The sequence below is a fragment of the Psittacula echo genome (assembly GCF_963264785.1).
Source record: "Psittacula echo genome assembly, chromosome: 6".
Lineage (NCBI taxonomy): Eukaryota > Metazoa > Chordata > Aves > Psittaciformes > Psittacidae > Psittacula > Psittacula echo.
In genome coordinates, this window is record NC_137743.1 from 69573453 (window position 1) to 69594050 (window position 20598).

The 20598-nt window shown below is 34.7% G+C and overlaps 1 protein-coding gene across 1 annotated transcript in view; it reads right to left on the reverse strand.

The window, feature by feature from the left end:
• CCDC141 (coiled-coil domain containing 141) overlaps positions 1-20598 on the reverse strand; it is a gene marked incomplete at both ends in the record, with an annotated part of 86535 nt that overhangs the window by 18151 nt on the left and 47786 nt on the right. Inside the window, 11 exons of the mRNA XM_080622040.1 lie at positions 2539-2648; positions 3888-4071; positions 5596-5784; positions 6903-7043; positions 14382-14531; positions 15688-15867; positions 16178-16366; positions 16997-17122; positions 17815-17994; positions 19394-19570; positions 20323-20514. Of these exons, the coding sequence (XP_080478166.1) occupies positions 2539-2648; positions 3888-4071; positions 5596-5784; positions 6903-7043; positions 14382-14531; positions 15688-15867; positions 16178-16366; positions 16997-17122; positions 17815-17994; positions 19394-19570; positions 20323-20514 (1818 nt within the window). The remainder of the gene's footprint in view (positions 1-2538; positions 2649-3887; positions 4072-5595; positions 5785-6902; positions 7044-14381; positions 14532-15687; positions 15868-16177; positions 16367-16996; positions 17123-17814; positions 17995-19393; positions 19571-20322; positions 20515-20598) is intronic.

The following is a 20598-nucleotide window of genomic DNA, read 5'->3' on the forward strand; positions in this document are numbered from 1 at the left end:
CTTATGTACTGTAAAACAGAGTAGAAGAAAGAATCAGTGAAATCTTATCTAAAGCCTGTCAATATTTCAGGTGTAAATTGCTAATGGCAAAAATATACAACAAAACCCAATTCATTCATCCCAGGAGAAGCAAACGCAATATTTTTCAAAGCTGAGGGGATCTTTTCTGAATCAAGGAAAGTATAGGACACCAAAGACTTCACTGGTTGGTCAAGAATCTCAGGAATATTAATCAATTTGTACCTAACATAGGCAAGGGAAAATAAAAGATCAACAAAGTGACACTAATGAAAAAAAAAAAAAAAAAAAAAAAAAAAAAGAAAAGAAAAGAAAAAGAGGATAAACAACAAATCCAGAAAAAAAAGTCAGGATTTCAGAAAAACTGTGGTGAGGAGGAAAGGAACATTTGTGAGTCTCTAGATTGTTAAAATTTCTCTAAAAGGTGGAAAGGGGAGAATGTGCTCATAGCATAAAATATAACCAGGCAGAATTTGCATTCGTTCTCATTTTCCTCCTTACTTCAGCTTCCCATCTAGACAGTCCATAACCGCTCTGAATGTATTTAGCTGTACTTTAGATCAGCTGCTTTACAATTCTTTTTGGCTAATACTTATTTCTACCTGAAACGTCAAAGACTGCGCAACTGGTTGCAAAGTACTTACATAATGGAAATCTGGACAAACATATTGTATTTTATCAAGACTTCATGAATCCTTTAAAACTGTCATAGAAAAAATGTACAGATTTCAAAGAACATCACAGTGGAACAACGTAAGGAAACCCAGAAGTTTTACAGTTAGTTTTGTGTATTTCACATCTTTAGTTGTCCAGCCAAAAGTTACTGTCCTAAATAAGCTTTCATAAGAAAGTGTTGCATTATTAATTTTCCATTCTATGATTAAACAAGTGAAAAAAATCTGTGTGATCTGATCAATATATTTTTTTTGCTGAAGAAAAAGTATTCTTCAATTTTGCACTTGAAAAATCAAACAGATGTTCTCCTACAGACATGTAAAATCAGGAAACACTGCACAATACATTTCCCCTTAATTTGTTATGCTTTAAAAATGGCAGGACGTAAAACTCAATTCATAGTCATGGTGTTCCATACTCATGGCACTTGTGTAGATTATTTGCTGAATGATTTATTCTTCATAAGATACAGATACCAAATATTGAGATATTCTGGAAATGTTCAATAAGAATATCAGTTTTAAAATCTCAGAATACTATGCATTATAAAAAATTACTTTCATTTGAAAAAAGTTGCTGAGCTCTAAATTGCAGAAATTTGGTTTTTATATATATGTTCCTTTTGACTGATTTTTAAAAAGAATTTTTTAAATTAAAGAGTAATCAGGAAATATTTTTGTTTATTTTTTTCTGTGTGAAAAAAAAGGTGTTCTGCAAACAACTCTGTTAAAGAAAGATAAGATTACAATTAGCAAAATTAGTCAAATATTACAATTATTTTGAAATTCCACTTCTCTTGAAAAGATTTCTATTATTTTGAGCTCACAAAACTGTCAAAGATTCAAGCCTGACAAAACCTGGGGCTATTTAAATGCTACAATAGAATTTAAGTAATGCATGCATTGGAAGAAGAATTAAAAAAAAAAAAACAAAACACCACCACCTAATTGTCATTGATATTGAAGCTTTTTTTATGGTCACAGTGCAAGGCAAAACTTTCTTTCCATTCAGCTAAATACTTTTGCAACTCATTTCTGATTTTGACATCTCATACTGCTTTTAAGTGTGTTAATGAGTAATTTGAGTGTTCAGATTTTATAGTATAATTCCATCAAAGAAAAGTGAAACAACATTCAACATCAACAAGAGCATGACATTTAAGCATCTTAACACTTCCAACTTCACAGAAGAATTAACTCATCATCTATTGCTGCATGTGGAATATATTTCATTCATTACTTTCAGAGTGGGGCTGGAATAGACAGGTTTTATCACAGAAATCCAGGCTGCTCAGCTGTCTTCCATAGTTCTTCCTCAGTTGATATGTTATTAATTACATTCAAAGAAGCTTATCAGATTATATAAATCTAAATGTGTTGGCGTTCTCTTTAATATTTATTTTGTGAGCTATGCTTACATAATTTGAATTACTTTGGTTTTAACACAACTTTTCTGGGGGATGATTTTTCCAACAGAGAGCCAAGAAGCTACTTGTTTGGCATTTTATAGATACAGAAGTTACTTATGTTAGAGAACCAAAAGAAGAAGAAATATGAGAAAAAAAATTTGCTTAGATTCTCAAAGAAATTGCGACATTTTCCTCTAAAGGGTAGTTGAAAGCAGTGACAGTTCTGAAAGAAGTCGAGAAAAAGAATCCTAGGATGAATATTTAGAGCAAAACCAAATAGCATTTCATCAATTCATTATGATCACTACATAAGGTAATGGAAAAGTGAACAATTAAGAAATGCTTCATACCACATACTTTTAACTTCAGATTCAGACAATAAGCCTAATAAAGTTGATGCTGATGCAATACATTCTCCAGATTAAAAAGATATATACCTTAATATCCTTAAGTTCCCTCAAAGACCTACACAACTCATCAACAGAATTAATGATTTCTTTGTACTTTAATATGGCTTTTTCAACATACTTCTTTCCTTCTTCAATACCTACAAAGGTAAAAAAACATGAAAGTAGAACAGAATGCCTCGAACAGTTGTGTAACAATTTACTTCGCAACCCAAATATACTCTAATAATTACATTTATCTGTGTTTTGTTTTGCTGAAGGAGTTTTGTGATCTACAACCCTACCTCTTACTAGCATGTTTGAGGTGGGCCCTCATAGTCACTACAAGTCTTCTGCTAGGCTTCTCCTTGAACAAAATTATTTCTGTCTGGTTAGCAATATTGCTTTAAAAGATACTGAACTTGCAAAGTGTCTCCTAAACTAGTTGTCTTATTATACAGCTAGGAGGCACTTAGATCCCTGTTATAAGAAATACAAAAAAAAGGCAGCATGGAGAAGCTTTTTCCCATGTAATGACTTAAAAAAAATGAAGTGTCTCCTTTCTTCCAGTGTTTCCAATCAACTGGTGTCAAGAATCTGTTCTGTCAGCTTCTTTCCTACCGAATGTAGGAATGCTTAAAATATCAAGAAGTTAAAAAAAAAACAAAAAGGAAAAGGAGGGGTGGGAAGGAATAAGCAAAAAAAAGTGATTTGTGCTCTCTAAATACTTTCTAAATTAGAGGAATTTAAAATCACAGTCTGATTCTGTTGATACACAGTATATCCTTGCTTGGATGGTCACCTTACCTTTGGATAAAATAACTTCAACAAGTATGTAAACATTACAAGTTTAAACAGCAAAGCAAAACCTTAAGTTTGTTGAGCTTCATTATTTGGTCAATAATGTTCCACATAAATACAACTGCAAATAGAGCATTTGTTACAATCTACATTTTTTGCTAATAAAATGCTAAAAAAAATTGGCAAATACCACTAGTTATTCATAGCGTTAATGAAAAAATTCTCTCAGCACTAAGGTATATCATTGTAATATATTCTGGCTTCAAAGGCTTGCCTGTTATGAGATAGCATAAGCCATGAAGTCTTAATTCCAAGCTCATAAATATTACAAGGACAGTCACATTTGATTTCAAGGTGAACTCAGGTTGCATATACAAAACCAAGTAACTATCAGACTGCTGAGTACTTTCATAGTTTTTTAATTTTTAAATATTTCTTCTGAAATCCTTCACCTCTTCCAGTCAATACTTGAAAGCAACAGTTTATTTTTAAAACTTCATAAGATCTTGTTTTTAAATGAACAAATCTAGGAATCTGCTTACTCCTGTCCTAAGTTACTGCATTTTTTCTCTGCATTACATTACCAGACAGCTCCTCACCATATAACCGCTTAGCAAGGTCTGTAATCTGCTGAATTTTTTCTTCCTGTTGAGGCACTGCAGGCTCAATAAACTTATTGAATTGCTTGTAGAGAGTCTCAATGGCTTCTCTTGTTTCGCACTCTGCAGAATACTTGCCAACTCTAATGACTGTTGCACTCACATCTTCAAACCAAAATTGACACTGAAAGATAAAAACACTGCATTATAATAAATGATCAGCAGTTCAAGCTTCTGTAGAATAGACTGGACTAATCTTAGATTTTCCATAATCTGTGGCATACGGTATGTCTACAATTTTCCAATTTTAATCTGAAAAACATTTGTTCAGTACAAATGCTGCTTCAAATATTAATACCTGCTAAATTTTCTTTAAATACTATACCTGTGTTCATCTTGCAAGCATACTGAAGTTATTAGTTAATGCTTCTGCAAGCGTGTATTTTATTTCTGGGTTCTTTCCACCTTGTATATCAACTGACTAATTTCACAAGCTTTATATTGTGGCCACAGATATACCTCTGTAAGGGCAGCGAGGTTGCTTAGGTTTAGTATACTAGCAAACAAGGGTTTTGGTCTCAGTAGCCATTAAAGTTGCTAGTAATCTTTCTAGTGACAAGAATGGGCTTTAAAACACACACATATAAATAGTTTCAGTTAACAATACTTAGAGGATAGAATCTGGTGTTCACTCAGTATCATCTGTATTATGTCATTACAGCAAGCAGCTAATAATCACCCTTTTATTCTGCCATTAAACTCAATATTGTAGACTTTGCCTATTCCTGAAAGAAAAACTCTTCAGTAAAGGTGGTATTTTACACTGTGTAAAGAAAGCAATCTTAATTTTTAGCTCTAGGAAATAATTTATTTCCCTCGAAGTAAGGGAGGAGTTTAAAAATGCAAATGCATAACAAATTATAACAAATTGCTTTGCTAATAATACATGACCCATTGATCACTAGACAATTAAAACATCTTTTAAACAAAACCTTAGTATTGTGATCTATCATTAAGGCAATTTATTTGTCATGTATTTAGATCACTTTGGCAATATGAGCAGTATTATTTCTAAAAATAAACGATGACAGGACTGTGCTTGCCTCACAGCTGATGCACCAATGCAATGTTGTAGGAGATAAATTACTGTTACAAATGGTTTTTCTCTTTTTTTTTTTTTAAAGGCAATGCATGAGGCAGTCTTCAGACACATTAAGGTTACAGAAGTCTCCAAAAAGACTTAGACTGTGGTTCAGAAAAAATGCTTACATTGTAAAAAATTTTTACATTTCAATTCCAGAATTACACATCACACAGACAGTCCTTCCTGACAGCTAACAAAGTGGGTATTTTGATAACTTGGCTTTTGTGGTTTAACAGCTATCAAGGAGAGCCTGTGGCACTTTCTATGTTGCCTCAGAATACACTTAGAGAAAATGAACTCATAAGCATGATCACAGATGCTAGATCACTATGAAAGTCATATTGAGATTGAGACCCCAGTAGTATGCATAGCAAAGTAAGAACGCGGTCATGTTGCATGGGGCTTCCCCATTTTCTCTACAAAGTTACAAAGTAAAAATAGAAAAAAAAATTTACAAATCTACTTTCGGAAGTCACAGACTTTGCCTGAAGTAGTTATAAGCACTTTTATCTATCTCAGTCCTACACATTACAGCCATAGTAGGGACCTCAGGTCTACTAGTACCTCATTCATCATCTGTTGCAGATGCTCCATGAGATCTAGATTTTCCTTGTAATCCTCCACAACTTTAGTAAAGTTATTCAGCTGTTTTCGTAAGTCACTGATTGACCCCAAGAGGACTGTAGTATTAGGTTCATTGGCTACAGAGCCAGTTATGTTCTTCTCTAAATGTTCCATCTTCTTTTTAAGAATCTGTTTAAAAGATACAGTAATGTTAAATACGGCAACAAAAATATTTTTATTTTTAGAAATAATTAGTAAAAAAAATGGAAAAAACCACATAAACATTTCTGGTCCTGTGTTCTAGAGTTTACAAGTACAAATTGCTTTTTCAATAATCAAAGGAAATTGGAAGGTCTTTACAATGCTGATTAAAATCAATGTAAATTATTTTTATTAAAGGCACAATTGGGTTATATTTTTTAGCTTAAAAATAAACAAAAATCTGTAGTAAAAAAAAATTGGGATCTTAAACAAAATAACTTTAATTGAATCTAGAAATTAAAAAATACTACTAAGCCTTTGGAGTCTGTGACTACATATGAGTCAATTTAAGCATGTCCTAGAATATTAACATCTTGCTTAAGAATCTGATGATTCTGAAAATCTGAAATTTCCAGGTAAAAAAGCTGTGATGAATGAGACTGGCAGAGTGGCAGAGCAAGAAAACAAAACCTGCTAGTTCCGACTGGCAACTAAAAAGGTCATTGGAGGCTCTGAAAGAAAAGATTTGAGTGAATGCAAAGAGGCTAGTGGGGTTTTATGGTGCAAATAGCATGACCAACTCAAGGCAATGGATGCAGAAAAAGGTTCTAAAGGCTTATATGAGGAAATGAGAAAGACAAGAAAGTAGCTGGATGCAAAAGGGAATATGTGCGTGCATTTATTGTTGATTTTGATGAGGTTCTTGGGTTTTTTTGGTCTTTTTGTTTGTTTGCTTGTTTTGTGGGTGAGTTTTTTGTTTATTTAGGTTTTGGCCTTTTTTTTTTTTTTAAAGAGGGGGAAGACTAAGTCACATGTTGTGAAGGAACAGAGGCAAGAAGAATAAAATTAAAAAAAATAATGGACAATAAAAGGAGCGAACACAGGAAAGTCAGAAATTTAGGTAAGATCATTTCACTGGAGGAAATGGAAAAATAAAAGGAACAGAAAATGCAAAACATCTCAGTCAGTGACTGAAACGGGAAGGATATAAATCTGAGTAAAAGGGAAGCTCACAAAACATTTTGCATTTCCTTTGATCTGCTTGGGAGAGACCACAGCAATTCAACCAGCGAAATCTCCAATAAAACAAAAATTTCTAATATTACCTGTATTTTATCTGCATATATCTCAACTTGCTGAATCTGTATTTTAAGTACTTTCAGATTTCGAGCTTTTTCAGCTTTCTTTGTATAGTTAAACTTCAAGTTGTTAAATTTTTTTTTGAGATCCTTAAATGATTCTCTGAGCTGAAACACAGTAAGTACAATTGTTAGTAAAAGAGAATCCAGCACACTTCTATTCAGGTTTTATTAACAGCTGTAACAGACCACAGTCTGGACACTGAAAATGTAGTACTGAAATTAATAATACTATGCCATCTCATAAAGCATCCTCATATCATTTCTGTAAGTATGGTAGCACAGAGATTCTGCCTAACAGATACCCAAAGAAAGCCTCATCTAATTACAGCTAGATAGATTTAGGAGCACATAACAATATTATTACCAGTTAGCACTGACTTGATGCAGCAAGCTCAACATTAGTGAAAAAATGGTTTTTATACTAATATAAACTAAGATGAACTAGTAACATCCTTGTCTTTCAAGACTTTTCAGAAAGGCTTTTATCAGCTGCGATTATTACTATTAGTTACATCAAATTTGCTATGAAACTATTTTGTTATTTAGATGGATTGCAGCTACATTTTTCTTTAATCTACAAAATATTTTTAAAATTCAGACTGATAGGAATGACATTGATGAAGCTCTAGGAAGTTACACTTTCCTTTATACATATATGGATCAGATGCATTGCCAATTTACCAGAACGAGTTTAATACACATCAAAGAAGAGTACTATATGATCAATATAATTTTAAAAGCAGGTTTTATGTACCATGGAAACTAGTTATAATGTAAGTGTTTGGGGTTTTTTTCAATGCCATTTAACTGTTTGCTTTAATATCCTTTTCCAAGATTGCCCTTAAAAAACCACATGTCATTCTTTGCATCATATAAATAAGCAGATCAAACATACTCAGCTAAATTATTTTTAAAGAACTATGGATTATTTAAGTAGCTTTTTTTTCAATATTTTCTCTTCAAAAGCTATGTAATTTTCATTTTTATTTACAAATGCAAAAAATACTTTTAGATGTTACAGATACTTTTGAATGCCTTTAAGCAATGGATACAAGAAGTAGACAAGTAAAGAACCTGCTTAAAATATGCTGCTGGTACCTTATAAAAGGCACTATTTTAATTACATTGTTATGCCATTATCCTATTTTTAAATTATTTATAATTAATTCATAAAATCTGAACTAGAAGAATATAAAAATTACTGCATTTTTTTTTTTTCTTTTTAGAATTCCATATCCTTTGGGTTGCCAATTTTTTACTTTTACGACAATGTAGAAATACGTTATGTAAAATGGTATGATGTAAAAGAACTGAAATAAAAGAAATGCTGATGCTTTAGGGTTTGCTCCTCCAGACACACAAATTAAAATATTTTATTTGATTAGTGCTAACAAGTTCAGGTCACATCCACAATTTGATATTTAGTTTACATATTTGAGGCTTTTTTTTTTTTTACATTAAAAAGCCCTACAAACTTCCCCCTGCCCTTCTCGTCCTCCTTGTCAGAGAGTCCATGGAGTAATGAATGCTCATTTTGCAGCTACTGTTATTGGAATAGCTAGCAATTAAACATTGTTATTATTACATACTAATGTTAATCCGCCACAGGATATATTTTTCATTTTCATTTCATCTAGTAGGATGTTGCCACATTACCGCAGAATAGACAAATGGTGTTCACTCAGTGTAATAGAAAAAAAGGAAATTCTATCACTGGCTCTGTGATCTGCAATTAATTTAAGCTCTTTATCCCACCTAAGTACACAGAACAATAAAATCTATCTAAAGCCCTTCTGTTAATAAAATCTACTCTGCAGAACAATGTTTTGTATTCAGAACAAAAGAGCCTTATTTGCTGGTTTAATTTTGAGGAAAAGCAGCAATGAGCAAGAGTTTATTTTAGCTCATTTCACTTGCTTATGCACATACATAGGTTAGTGATCATTTATAAAGCCAGAGGTTCTCCTCCTAGCAGTATGTGAAATCAGATCACCTTGTTTCGATATGATATCTCATGTGTCAAAGGTCTGCAGCTGCTGTCACTCATCTCTCTAAGCCCCAGTGGAAAAACCATATTCAGCTCAGACTTGTACATTAGCCCCTCAGAGTGCATGTACACAATTCCTGTATCATCAGCAATCGTGCCAAGGATGATATAGAGCTGCCAATTTTTAGAAATCCAAATGTAACTCAGTTTCCCACTATTTTCCACAAAATTAAATGAGAAATACTAAAGGAACTATAAACCCTAATACACTTCAGTGACTTCAGCCCACAAGTTTAGTGGAACTTTAACTTGTCCATTGTGTCATAGTCATAAATCAGGCAGCTGTTCCTAACTATAGTTGTCCTGTCATAGATAGAGAATGAGAGTAGAGGAGAGGGGTTTAGGTGCCAATTGTTCCCATTTTTCACACAACTGCAAAATACACGGAAAAAGCAAGTTATAAAGCTGTTTTAAACATTTAATGTTTTTTACAGTAGAGTTCCAGTAAAACATTTTGAATTCCTGTGCAAGCCACCCTAGGAAGGCACTTCAATGTTGTTAGCCACTTACCCTTCTCTTTTTATTTATACATTAAACATTTAGTAGCACTAATAATCAAAACAGCCCATGAGAGCAGGTTGCTGAAAATAGGTTTTTAAAGTGGCAAAGATTAAATAACAGCCATCCAGAAAGTGGGAAGAAAGAAAAGGCATTTAATTCTGGGACTGCAATCAAAATAAATTACAAAGTGAGAAGTGTGCTACGTATCAGTTCCTACTTACTTGTGTACAGAGGTAGCTCATTACCCTCTTCGGTTAAAATCCACATTTTGAATCATACCATTCCATAAATGTATAAACAATGACATGATGAAGAGGAAAGAAGTGAGATGACTGCAGAGAGCTGAGAACCTACTTCAGTATATTACTCTTCTGTTGCAAGCTTTGTGTAGACATGCATAAATGTTATTTTCAAAGCGATCACCTAAAGAAAAGGCTTTTTTGTTGCAAAAGTCATCTTATGTGTCACTTATAACCCCATGAACAGATTCAGTGTTAACCATAAAGCTATGGTTAAACTGAGGCTTGGCTCATGTCTGTCACAAATGGTTGCAGTGTAATGCGATGGAGTTGCAGCTCTTTGGAGGCTGCTACTTCAGCTAGTTATTAAAGCAGAAAGCCCAAACTGGCATACACAGATCCCAAAGGTCACATGAGCTTTTGTTATAGTTTTCAAAGATGTGCAAGGCATAAATCCATTTTTTGCCCTCTTCAAATTTGCTTTAAATGAGAGAAGGCACAGAAAAGGCACGCATTTTACTCTTCTGTCATCCAAAATTCATTTTGTATATTCTTGGCTATAAATTTAAGTATATGTTTTCTTGATTTTTGCAGAAGCACTGATATGTTACAAACACAGGGAGTTAGCCAAGTCCTCCAAGTGTGATATTCTCAAACACCAGTAAGTCCTAACCAACAAAGCCCTTGCTCACATGCTTTATTTACATGTTTGATCCACCATACTAAATGTAAATTAATTAAAATGCTTATCAGAGAATCCCAAACATTTTCAGTCAGCTTTAATGTTTGGTTTGTATACTGGTAAATCACAACTAAATTGTCTGGTTGTTTGCTTAGTATGTGACAGCTATGAACAGCTGCTTCTTGCTGCTTGCACATGAAATATTTATTTACTTTGGAATAACTATTTCTTTACCATCTATTATGTCTGACAGGTCTGCTAGATCCTAGCAATACTGCAACTAATTTCTGATGTTAAAAGTAACAGAATTTAAAATGCTGAAGTGAATTAGCATTCTTAAACTGGTTCAGGGTCTGGTTTCTTGATCCCTAAAGAGAATTAGTTAAAAACATTTAATGCAAAAAAAAAAAAAAAAAAAGAAAAAGAAGAAAACAACCCAAAAACCAAACTAAACAACTGAAAAAAAACCCCAATAAAATGAAACACAAAACAAAACACCAAAAAAGAAGAAGAAAAATTGCAGTGAATTAATGCATATACAGGTACATTAGTCAAGTATTTCTTTAGAAAATACCTTCTACTCTAAGAAAAAGATATCCACACCCCAAATTTGTATATTTCAGTTAGCTGACATTCAAACTTCAGTTAGGATTGAGGATGACAGGTTTTAACTTAAGCAGGCAACATGGCTTTCCCAACATACAGTGATGAAAAAAAAAACCCAAACAGTAATTATCATTGTAATTTAAAATATTTTATGCAATTACTTTGCAGAGTCCATTAACTATGAGAACCTAAAACATTACATCTTGCATTATACAATGTGCTGTAAGACATGTCACTACCACACTTTTCCTTTAAACTTGAGAGAGACAGAAGGCAGATACTTTTCATAAACACACAAAAATACATTGTAAAAAAAAAAAAAAAAATAAAATTCAAACAACAGTTTCCTCATTAAAAATAGGAGGGATAGAAATCTCAGTCAGCTCTATACTTTGGTGATTTAGAGAAAATATAGTCTTTTTATGGATTTACTTAGTGAAAGATAAAATAAGAAAATAGAAATTTCAGGGTTCTGTTTCCACTATGTTTCACACTACAGGGAACATTAGTGTGATATCCTCCCAGGTAAGAATCCACTTTCTGTATTTCGTGGATGCTCAGGAGTACAATCTACAGAACATTAAGTGTAGAGGCCATCAACCTCTTATTTTAATGGATCACTCTGAGAAAATTCTATGGAATATTTTTCCTAAATTAATTTTGCTGAGACCTACCCCAATTCAACCTGCTAAGTTCTGAATAAATTTGTATTTGTCTTACTAAGATGCTATATTAATAACCATATTAACTAATTTTTCTTAACATAAGTTCCATAATACTAAATTCTAATATCTTGTGCTAAAGAACATTTCCTTTTGTTCTAGCAGGTTTGTCTTGGGTTCAGTATCATTTCTTGAGTTTCTGAAGAAATGTTAAGTATGAAAATATTTTGAATTTTTCATTAAAAGACTGAAAGTTCTAATAGTTTTACAACTGCAATATATGTAAATACTACATTCATTTGAAACTTTAGCTTTGTAAGAAGGAAAACTGAAGACTCGTGTATTTCAGATGAAACTTTCAGAGCTGAAAGTCAAAGAAAATTCAGCTGCTCTGTTTCTTGTGGTGCACTGGAAACACTTTATTGCCCACCCAGTGACTTGATATAATCCTGAACTGCAGAGGTAAGGACCACAGATTATTTAGATTGTGATATATATAATATGTATATATATATCATAGATTATATATATCATATCATAGATATACATCATATCATACATATATATCATATATGTATATCAGATCATAGATATGTGTCATATTATTAGAATCATAGAATAGTTAGGGTTGGAAAGGACCTTGAGATCATCTAGTTCCAATCCCCCTGCCATGGGCAGGGACACCTCACACTAAACCATGACACCCAAGGCCTCATCCAACCTGGCCTTGAACACCGCCAAGGATGGAGCATTTACAACCTCCCTGGGCAACCCATTCCAGTGCCTCACCACCCTCTCAGTAAAGAATTTCTTCCTTATATCCAATCTAAACTTCCCCTGTTTCAGTTTGAACCCGTTACCCCTTGTCCTGTCACTACAGTCCCTGATGAATAGTCCCTCCCCAGCATCCTTGTAGACCCCCTTCAGATACTGGAAGGCTGCTATGCGGTCTGGACATCCATAAATCCATGGGTCCCGATGGGATGCACCCGCGGGTGCTGAGGGAGCTGGCTGAAGTCATTGCTGGACCACTCTCCATCATCTTTGCCAAGTCTTGGGAAACGGGAGAGGTGCCTGAGGACTGGAGGAAAGCAAATGTCACTCCAATCTTCAAAAAGGGCAAGAAGGAGGACCCGGGTAACTATAGACCAGTCAGCCTCACCTCCATCCCTGGGAAAGTGATGGAACACCTTATCCTTGGTGCCATCTCAAGGCATATCAACGATAAAAGGGTCATTAGGGGCAGTCAACATGGCTTCACCAAGGGGAAGTCGTGCTTGACCAACCTCATAGCCTTTTAGGAAGACATAACAAGGTGGTTGGATGATGGCAGAGCAGTGGCTGTGGTCTACCTTGACTTCAGTAAAGCGTTTGACACAGTCTCCCACAGCATCCTCACAGCTAAACTGAGGAAGTGTGGACTGGATGGTCGGGTGGTGAGGTGGACTGCAAACTGGCTGAAGGACAGAAGCCAGAGAGTTGTGGTCAGTGGGGCAGAGTCTAATTGGAGGCCTGTATCTAGTGGGGTGCCTCAGAGGTCAGTGCTGGGGCCAGTATTATTCAATATCTTCATCAATGACCTGGATGAGGGAATTGAGTGTACTATCAGCAAGTTTGCTGATGACACTAAGCTGGGAGGAGTGGTTGACACGCCAGAAGGCTGTGCTGCCATCCAGCGAGACCTGGACAGGCTGGAGAGTTGGGCTGTGAAAAATGGGATGAAATATAACAAGGGGAAGTGTAGAGTGTTACATCTGGGTAGGAAAAACCCCAGGTTCCAGTACAGGTTGGGGAATAACCTATTAGAGAGCAGTGAAGGGGAAAGAGACCTGGGGATCCTGGTTGATAGAGGATGACCATGAGCCAGCACTGTGCCCTTGTGGCCAGGAAGGCCAATGGCATCCTGGGGTGTATTAGAAGGGGGGTGGTTAGTAGGTCAAGAGAGGTTCTCCTTCCTCTCTACTCTGCCCTAGTGAGACCACATCTGGAATATTGTGTCCAGTTCTGGGCCCCTCAGTTCAAGAAGGACAGGGACCTGCTGGAGAGAGTCCAGCGCAGGGCAACTAAGATGATTAAGGGAGTGGAGCATCTCCCTTATGAGGAAAGGCTGAGGGAGCTGGGTCTCATTAGTTTGGAAAAGAGGAGACTGAGGGGTGACCTCATTAATGTTTATAAATATATAAAGGGTGAGTGTCACGAGGATGGAGCCAGGCTCTTCTCGGTGACAACCAATGGTAAGACGAGGGGTAATGGGCTCAAACTGGAACACAAGAGGTTCCACTTAAACTTGAGAAGAAACTTCTTCTCAGTGAGGGTGACGGAACACTGGAACAGGCTGCCCAGGGGGGTTGTGGAGTCTCCTTCTCTGGAGACATTCAAAACTCGCCTGGACGCCTCCCTGTGTAACATCATCTAGGTGTTCCTGCTACGGCAGGGGGATTGGACTAGATGATCTTTTGAGGTCCCTTACAATCCCTTACAATTCTTGATGTTCTGTGATTCTGTGATTCTCTTCTCCAGGCTGAACAGCCCCAACTTTCTCAGCCTCTCTTCTATGTGTATCCAAGGTTCCTGGTAAAATGAAAATCAACTTTTCTGTATACATATGAAACATTCAGGGGAATGATAAACAGGATTACAGATGTGTTACAGAACACAACAGCCCTTTTAGCATTCATTTAATGTGTTGAAATTCACCTCATTTACCTCATTTATCTCTTCTTGAGTGGTGCAGTGCTGGAACTGCTTTGAGAGCTCTTCCTCATACTTGTCAGCTTTGGAGCTCCAGTCAATGCTATCACACTCAAATCTAGCAAGTTCTTGCTTCAGATTCTTTACAGAAACATTCAAGGAATTCTATACAGGGAATAGACAAAGAAACTTATGAAACTCAGGAAATGCATTGATTTAACCAATTTAATATTAAAATAATTTTGAAGCAGAACATCCCTCAGTGATATCAGTTATAAAGGGCTAAACCATGAAACCTCCAGTGTAGGGAGAGCAATTACATAGCAGTTTCAATTACTAGTAGTACGATGCATAGTTTTGGGTCAAGGTCACAACTCACATATGTTGTCTTTGAGCAAAGAAGAAGTAGTTACTCTAATCCTTTAGCACGTGGAGATTAGTTCCTTTCTGCTGTTAATCAGTTTACAGTGTCTGAAGAGCACACTGCCAATGTGAATAATCTAGGCAGGTCATAAGGGAATGTCTTGCTTTCTCCCTACTAGATGAATACGGGGCAATGACAGTCTTGCTCTGAATAACTAACTCCTTTCTAAAGCGATACACATCTTGCCATGCAAATCAGTCTTGAATCCACTAATAGGTGGACTATACTTCTGTTTTGTTCTTTTGTTATTCTTACTTTATAGGAGAATATATATGCAAAGCAAACTTTACAAAGTGGCATGAGTCTAATATATATATGTATATAAAATATATATATTGCTTCCAAGCAATGATATTTTAAGATTAATTTCCTCTCTATATCACATCTATTTCAACTTTCCAGGGTAAAATATGTTCACAGACCATCAAAAAGTTAAAGCAAGATTTCAAATAAGTTATTTTTTCTTTTCTTTTGGTAAAAGAAATTTAGAACATGAGTAACTACTGAAGAATAAGTTTCATCATTCCTGGATGTTTCATTTAATGACTATATATCTGCAAACTCAAAGTAGAAATTAAAAAATCCAGCTGTTTTACATTTTATATCTTGCAGTTATTAAAAGCCATCTTGAACCTCAGTATTTACTTTCTCAAAGTTTTAATATATTTTATACATCTAAAATTCATCCAGATAGTTCCAATATTCTTTCATATTTATCCTTGATTTAATAAATAATTATAAATATATAAATAATAATTATAATATAACAAATATATTAGAATAGAAATACATATAATAATACAAATATCTAAATATATAATATAAATATATATAACATAATATAAATAATATAAATGATAAATAATTATAAGTATAAATAGTTATCATTCTACTCACAGGTTGCTGCACTGCAGACAGGATATCCACTCCCTGGGTAATAAGTAGTTTGTATAGCTGTCTGATATGTGTGTGTTTCTCCTGAGCATTCACAAGACAGGCTTTAGCATGATGCACATTTTCAGGGGCCTCACATGTTTCAGGAATATCCAGTTCTCCTAATTTTGATAGACATTCCAGCTGGAATATATTAAAATTAAAACCAGTGTGTGTTTAAAATAGTGTGAAAGGAGGCTTACAATTCTTTCCTTACCTATAAGATGCTACCCTAAATCTGTTGACATGGGTTGAAGAAATTAAATTTGGGTTCATATCTGAGTTTTAAATATGCCAAATTTCATGCAATTTTAGATCCAAAATTTTAATTCTGATCACCAGGCAGGTTAACATTGTTTTCTTGGGGAAAAAATAAGATAAGATGACAGGCACCAAAACCAAGAAGAGTTTAACTGTAATGAGAAGAAAATATTTTTAAAAATATTATGCTCACTTCTTTTTTAATGCGATGGAACTTGACTGTCTTGTTGAAAATCTCTTCATATTCTGTCATGGTGTCCTTTAGAGTTTGATGGAAATGAATAAGTTCACTTATTCTCTCAGAATTCTCTTTCACAGGAAATCCTTTCTGACTTGGCAATTCTAATAATTTTATCAAGTACTCAAGCTCAGCATTCAGTTGCTAGCAAAAAAAAAAATGTTACCAAAAAATAAAGTTACATTACACAAATATATGTGCAAGTTTTTACAAAAATATGTTTGCAACAAAATATTTACACAAATATATTTGCAAGTTTTACCTTACAATCTAACAACAGTAAATTACCTTGGGGAAAAATCAGTGCCATGCTCTTTAAAACCCTCTCCACACACTTTACTTTTTGCAAGGTATGAATCTCAGCTAGCTATCACCCAGAAACAACCTTGGATCAAAACACGTCAAACTGACATGTAGGGGAATGGCAGACTGAAATGCTGAAACTCAGAGGCGTCACAAAGATCAGTATGATGTACCTCAGCCTCTCCAGCTCTAACTCAAAAGTGTGAAGCTGATACTTTCCTTGTACTTCTACCACCCCAATGCTTGTGTGTCACTTTAATACACAGCTAACACTGCACGAGATGTTCTCTGGCTACTAAAGGTAAAATGTCTTTCTTTCTTACCTTATAAACACATACAAACCCTTCCTCCTGGAAAAGTAACATAAACGTTAAGCACTGCAGCCCCAGACACTCTGGGGTCAGTGTGAATCTTTACTGTGCCAAAAAGAGATTTTGATCTACCATGCACTTCACTAGCTTAGTTTTTCACCTGATACTGTGGTTTCATTTGGTGAAGCTTTTTTTGTAGTTCCAAAACAATAAAAGGGTCATTTCCAAGGTCAACTGTTACTGCAAGCTGAAGTGCCTCTTGAAGAATCTCTAATCCATGGGTAGTCTAAAAGATAATCAAACAGTTCAGTGTTTCCATCTATAGTGAATAAATAATAATAATAAAAAAACCCCAATTAAAATCTGAATTTGTAACAAGAACCTTTCCCAAAGCAGACACCCAAATGTTGTCAGTAAAACCTCTCTACCTCAAACCCTCTGACTAACAAGGGTTATAGGAAATCTTTAACACAGTGTGCAAAAATGGTTCAGACACCAAGGTCAGAGCACCCATATTTTCTGTAATAAAAGATGTCATAGTTTAGTGATAAGTAGCACAAGACAAACAGCAGCGACAAACTTCTGGTCCTGCTATTAGCCTAGCTAGTGTTGCTTTTCAGGAACATGGCACAACATCCCCGTGCCAAGGAGATTTCAATCTTCTTTTGTTATGAACATGGTTGGATTTAAGTTTAGTAACTATTAAGAGACAATTTAGTTTAGTAACTCTTACGTCACAATGAAACTGTGCTTTTTAAAAACAAAACAAACCCCCACAAAGCTAAAAAAACCCTAAAGCAGTGCTGGTGTAGTATGAAGATTTGATTGAAAATTCAGATTTGAAGTGGGAACTTGTATCTTACTGATCATCTATTTCTGACATGACACATATAATAATTGATGAGACAGCCACAGACAAACTAATAACAATGTATAAATGTTTGCCACAGTTGCTTTCGTTTTAGTCAATCTACTTACAATTTTTAGTTGCTCTTTAAATATCTGGTACTGTTGCTTGACGGGTTTTACTTGAGTAATTTTAAAATTCCAGATAGCCCAAAGATCAGTCAGGTCTTTCTTTTCTTTACTCAGATTAACAATGACATCTTCTGCTACTCGTACAGATTTTTCTACTTTTAATATTAAATTCTTATTTACCTGGCAAATAAACAGACACATTTTTTTTCACATGTTTTTATAAAATGCAATTAAAACCTCATAATTTTAAAGTCTCAAAAAAGCTTAATAAAAATGTATTCTAAAGGAGCTTCTTCAAAAATTTCTGGTACTCTGGGTGCCTTTAAAGAACTCTTTTCTCTTAGAAATAGGCATAGATCAACAGAATTTCTATATTGAGGACGTGGCTGATGTTAAAGTTAAAAACAAAACAGGTAAGTAATGACTGAATTTTTGCCATCTGATTACTCCAACTCTCATACAAAATGATTTCTGAACAGACAGAAATACCCAAATTGGCCTTTTGGGCAATTGCAACTGAAAGTGAAGTGGATGAAGAAAAGAGCACTCCTTTGTGCTGACAGCCAAAGCAGCACTGAAGCATGGAAGGAATAAAGTATTTAGCATTCGAACATTTCCTCTTTTTAATAGAGCCCATATCAGAAATCCCAAAAAACTAGGTAATGCTGTTTCTGCTTTTCAGATTTCAGAATTTTTCTTTTAAAAAAGTGCTCATAAATTACTTGTATGATGTGTATCTTCAAGACATTTAAAAGCTACAATCTGAGAATACAATGGGAGCAGAGTAGCAGAAAATATGGTGGCAGCATAGATCTTTAGAGATAATATCTGAAGATATGCTAAGACTTTAAGTGACTGCAATGCAACCTCATCTTCACACATATTCAGCTTGCCTTCATGCTGACTATCTTATCTGTACCTGGCTGCATCCAGCTGTGACAGCACACAATTTAGCTTACACTAGCTGCCTGGCACTTTCCCTCCTTAAGCAGGTTTTGCCAGTTCATCTTGCATGCTGCTGTATGTTACCAACACCATCTTCTCCTCCTCACTCTAATGTAACTGCTCCCAAGTCAGTCCTATAAAAACAGAAAGAACAGCTGGGTATCCAGGCTCTCTACATTAACTGGGATCACTTTAGGAGGAGGGACTTAGGGAATGATTGCACATCTCAAATTATTATCTCATGAAGAAGTGCTGGAAAATTAGATAGGGATGCCTAGGTAGTACAGGTGAACCCAAGACAGAACGTAAAGACACCAGGAAAGATTATCTGTAAGGAAGTAGCTGTAGCACCCATCTCTTTAGAACTTCATACACTCAATTAGTAAAGGCTGCCTGCTAGTGGAAGTAAAATAAATTGAATATGTACTTGCATATATGCTGTTTTCCAAAATGAAAAAAACAGAGAAGTATGTATTATATTTGTAGGCACATACTGTGTATAATGTGTATAGCAGCATTAGTCACTTTAAAACTAAGTACTGGAGAAATCACAATCCATTAGTCAGAACTAGGATTAGACCTCGTCACAGGCAAACATCAAATATTCAATGCAGTTTTATCAGATTATACTCACCATTTTTATTAAATTAAGAAAATTGCAACCCATATTTTGGATGGAAACAATCTTTTTTATAGTCTTTTGCCACTGACTGTTAGCTGACTCCATTGCAATTTTATTTGCAGCCTCCTTGTTTGTTTGTGATGGTTCTGATTTATAGAATTCCTTCAGAGTTTGAATATCATCATTCACCTACAGAAAAACATAGAATAATAATAAGTTGAGCTGCTATAATCAGAAGGTATACAGATATAGCAAACTGATTAAAAGCTTCTCAGTTTTTTTTCCAGGTTTTAAGATCTATTACCCTCCCTAAAAATATCTATACAAATATGAAACAGGAAAAAAGTTTTCAATAGCCTGTAAGCTAGTGGACGGTGAACAGACAGGTGGCAGCAAATTGTTTCATTTCTGTTACGTACCATTGCATCAATATTATAAACCAATATATATATATATATATAATTTAAAACCCCTTCAGAGGAATAGGTACTTCATTGGCAGTAGTGCAAGACAGCAGTAAAAATTTATATCAACATATGATAAATGTCTACAGCAACATATCATATGAAATATTTTTAAAACTATATGAAGCAAAATCAGTACATTTAGTCAGAGCACATACACACAAGCATTTTTATTACATATATAATAAGAGAGCACATGTGTGCAAGAGAAAGTAAAAAATTCAATTATAATACTTTCTACAATACAATTTAAATCAGTTGAAAATCTGTACATAGACTAGTCATTATGTTGATGCAAGTTCAATGATCAGGGCTACTTGCCCTGATGAAGCTGATCTCCTTTAAAGTAAAAAGGAGCTTATAAAGACTTGTAGTGCTTCCATGACACATTGTCTACTGGATTTGTCTTAGCTAGCTAAAAGCACATTTTCAGTTGCAGTATTTTCACAGTCTACTCAGAGAATAAGTAACCTGTACCTCCATAGTCAGCTTTAGAAAGGACACGTAGGTTTCTAGAATTTCTAGTCTTGAACTAATATTTTTTTCAACTTTTTTCAGTTCTTCATTTAGAAAGTCAGTTCTGCTAGAAAAGGCTGCCACCTGCTCAGGTTCAAACTCTTCCATATCTTCGATGATTCTCTCAGCTGCTTCCAGTTCATGTGATGTTTCCTTTGAAGGTAGAAACATAGAACAATAGGTATGATGACTGAAAAGGATTTGTGAATATTGATACCACATTGTTAATTTTTACCA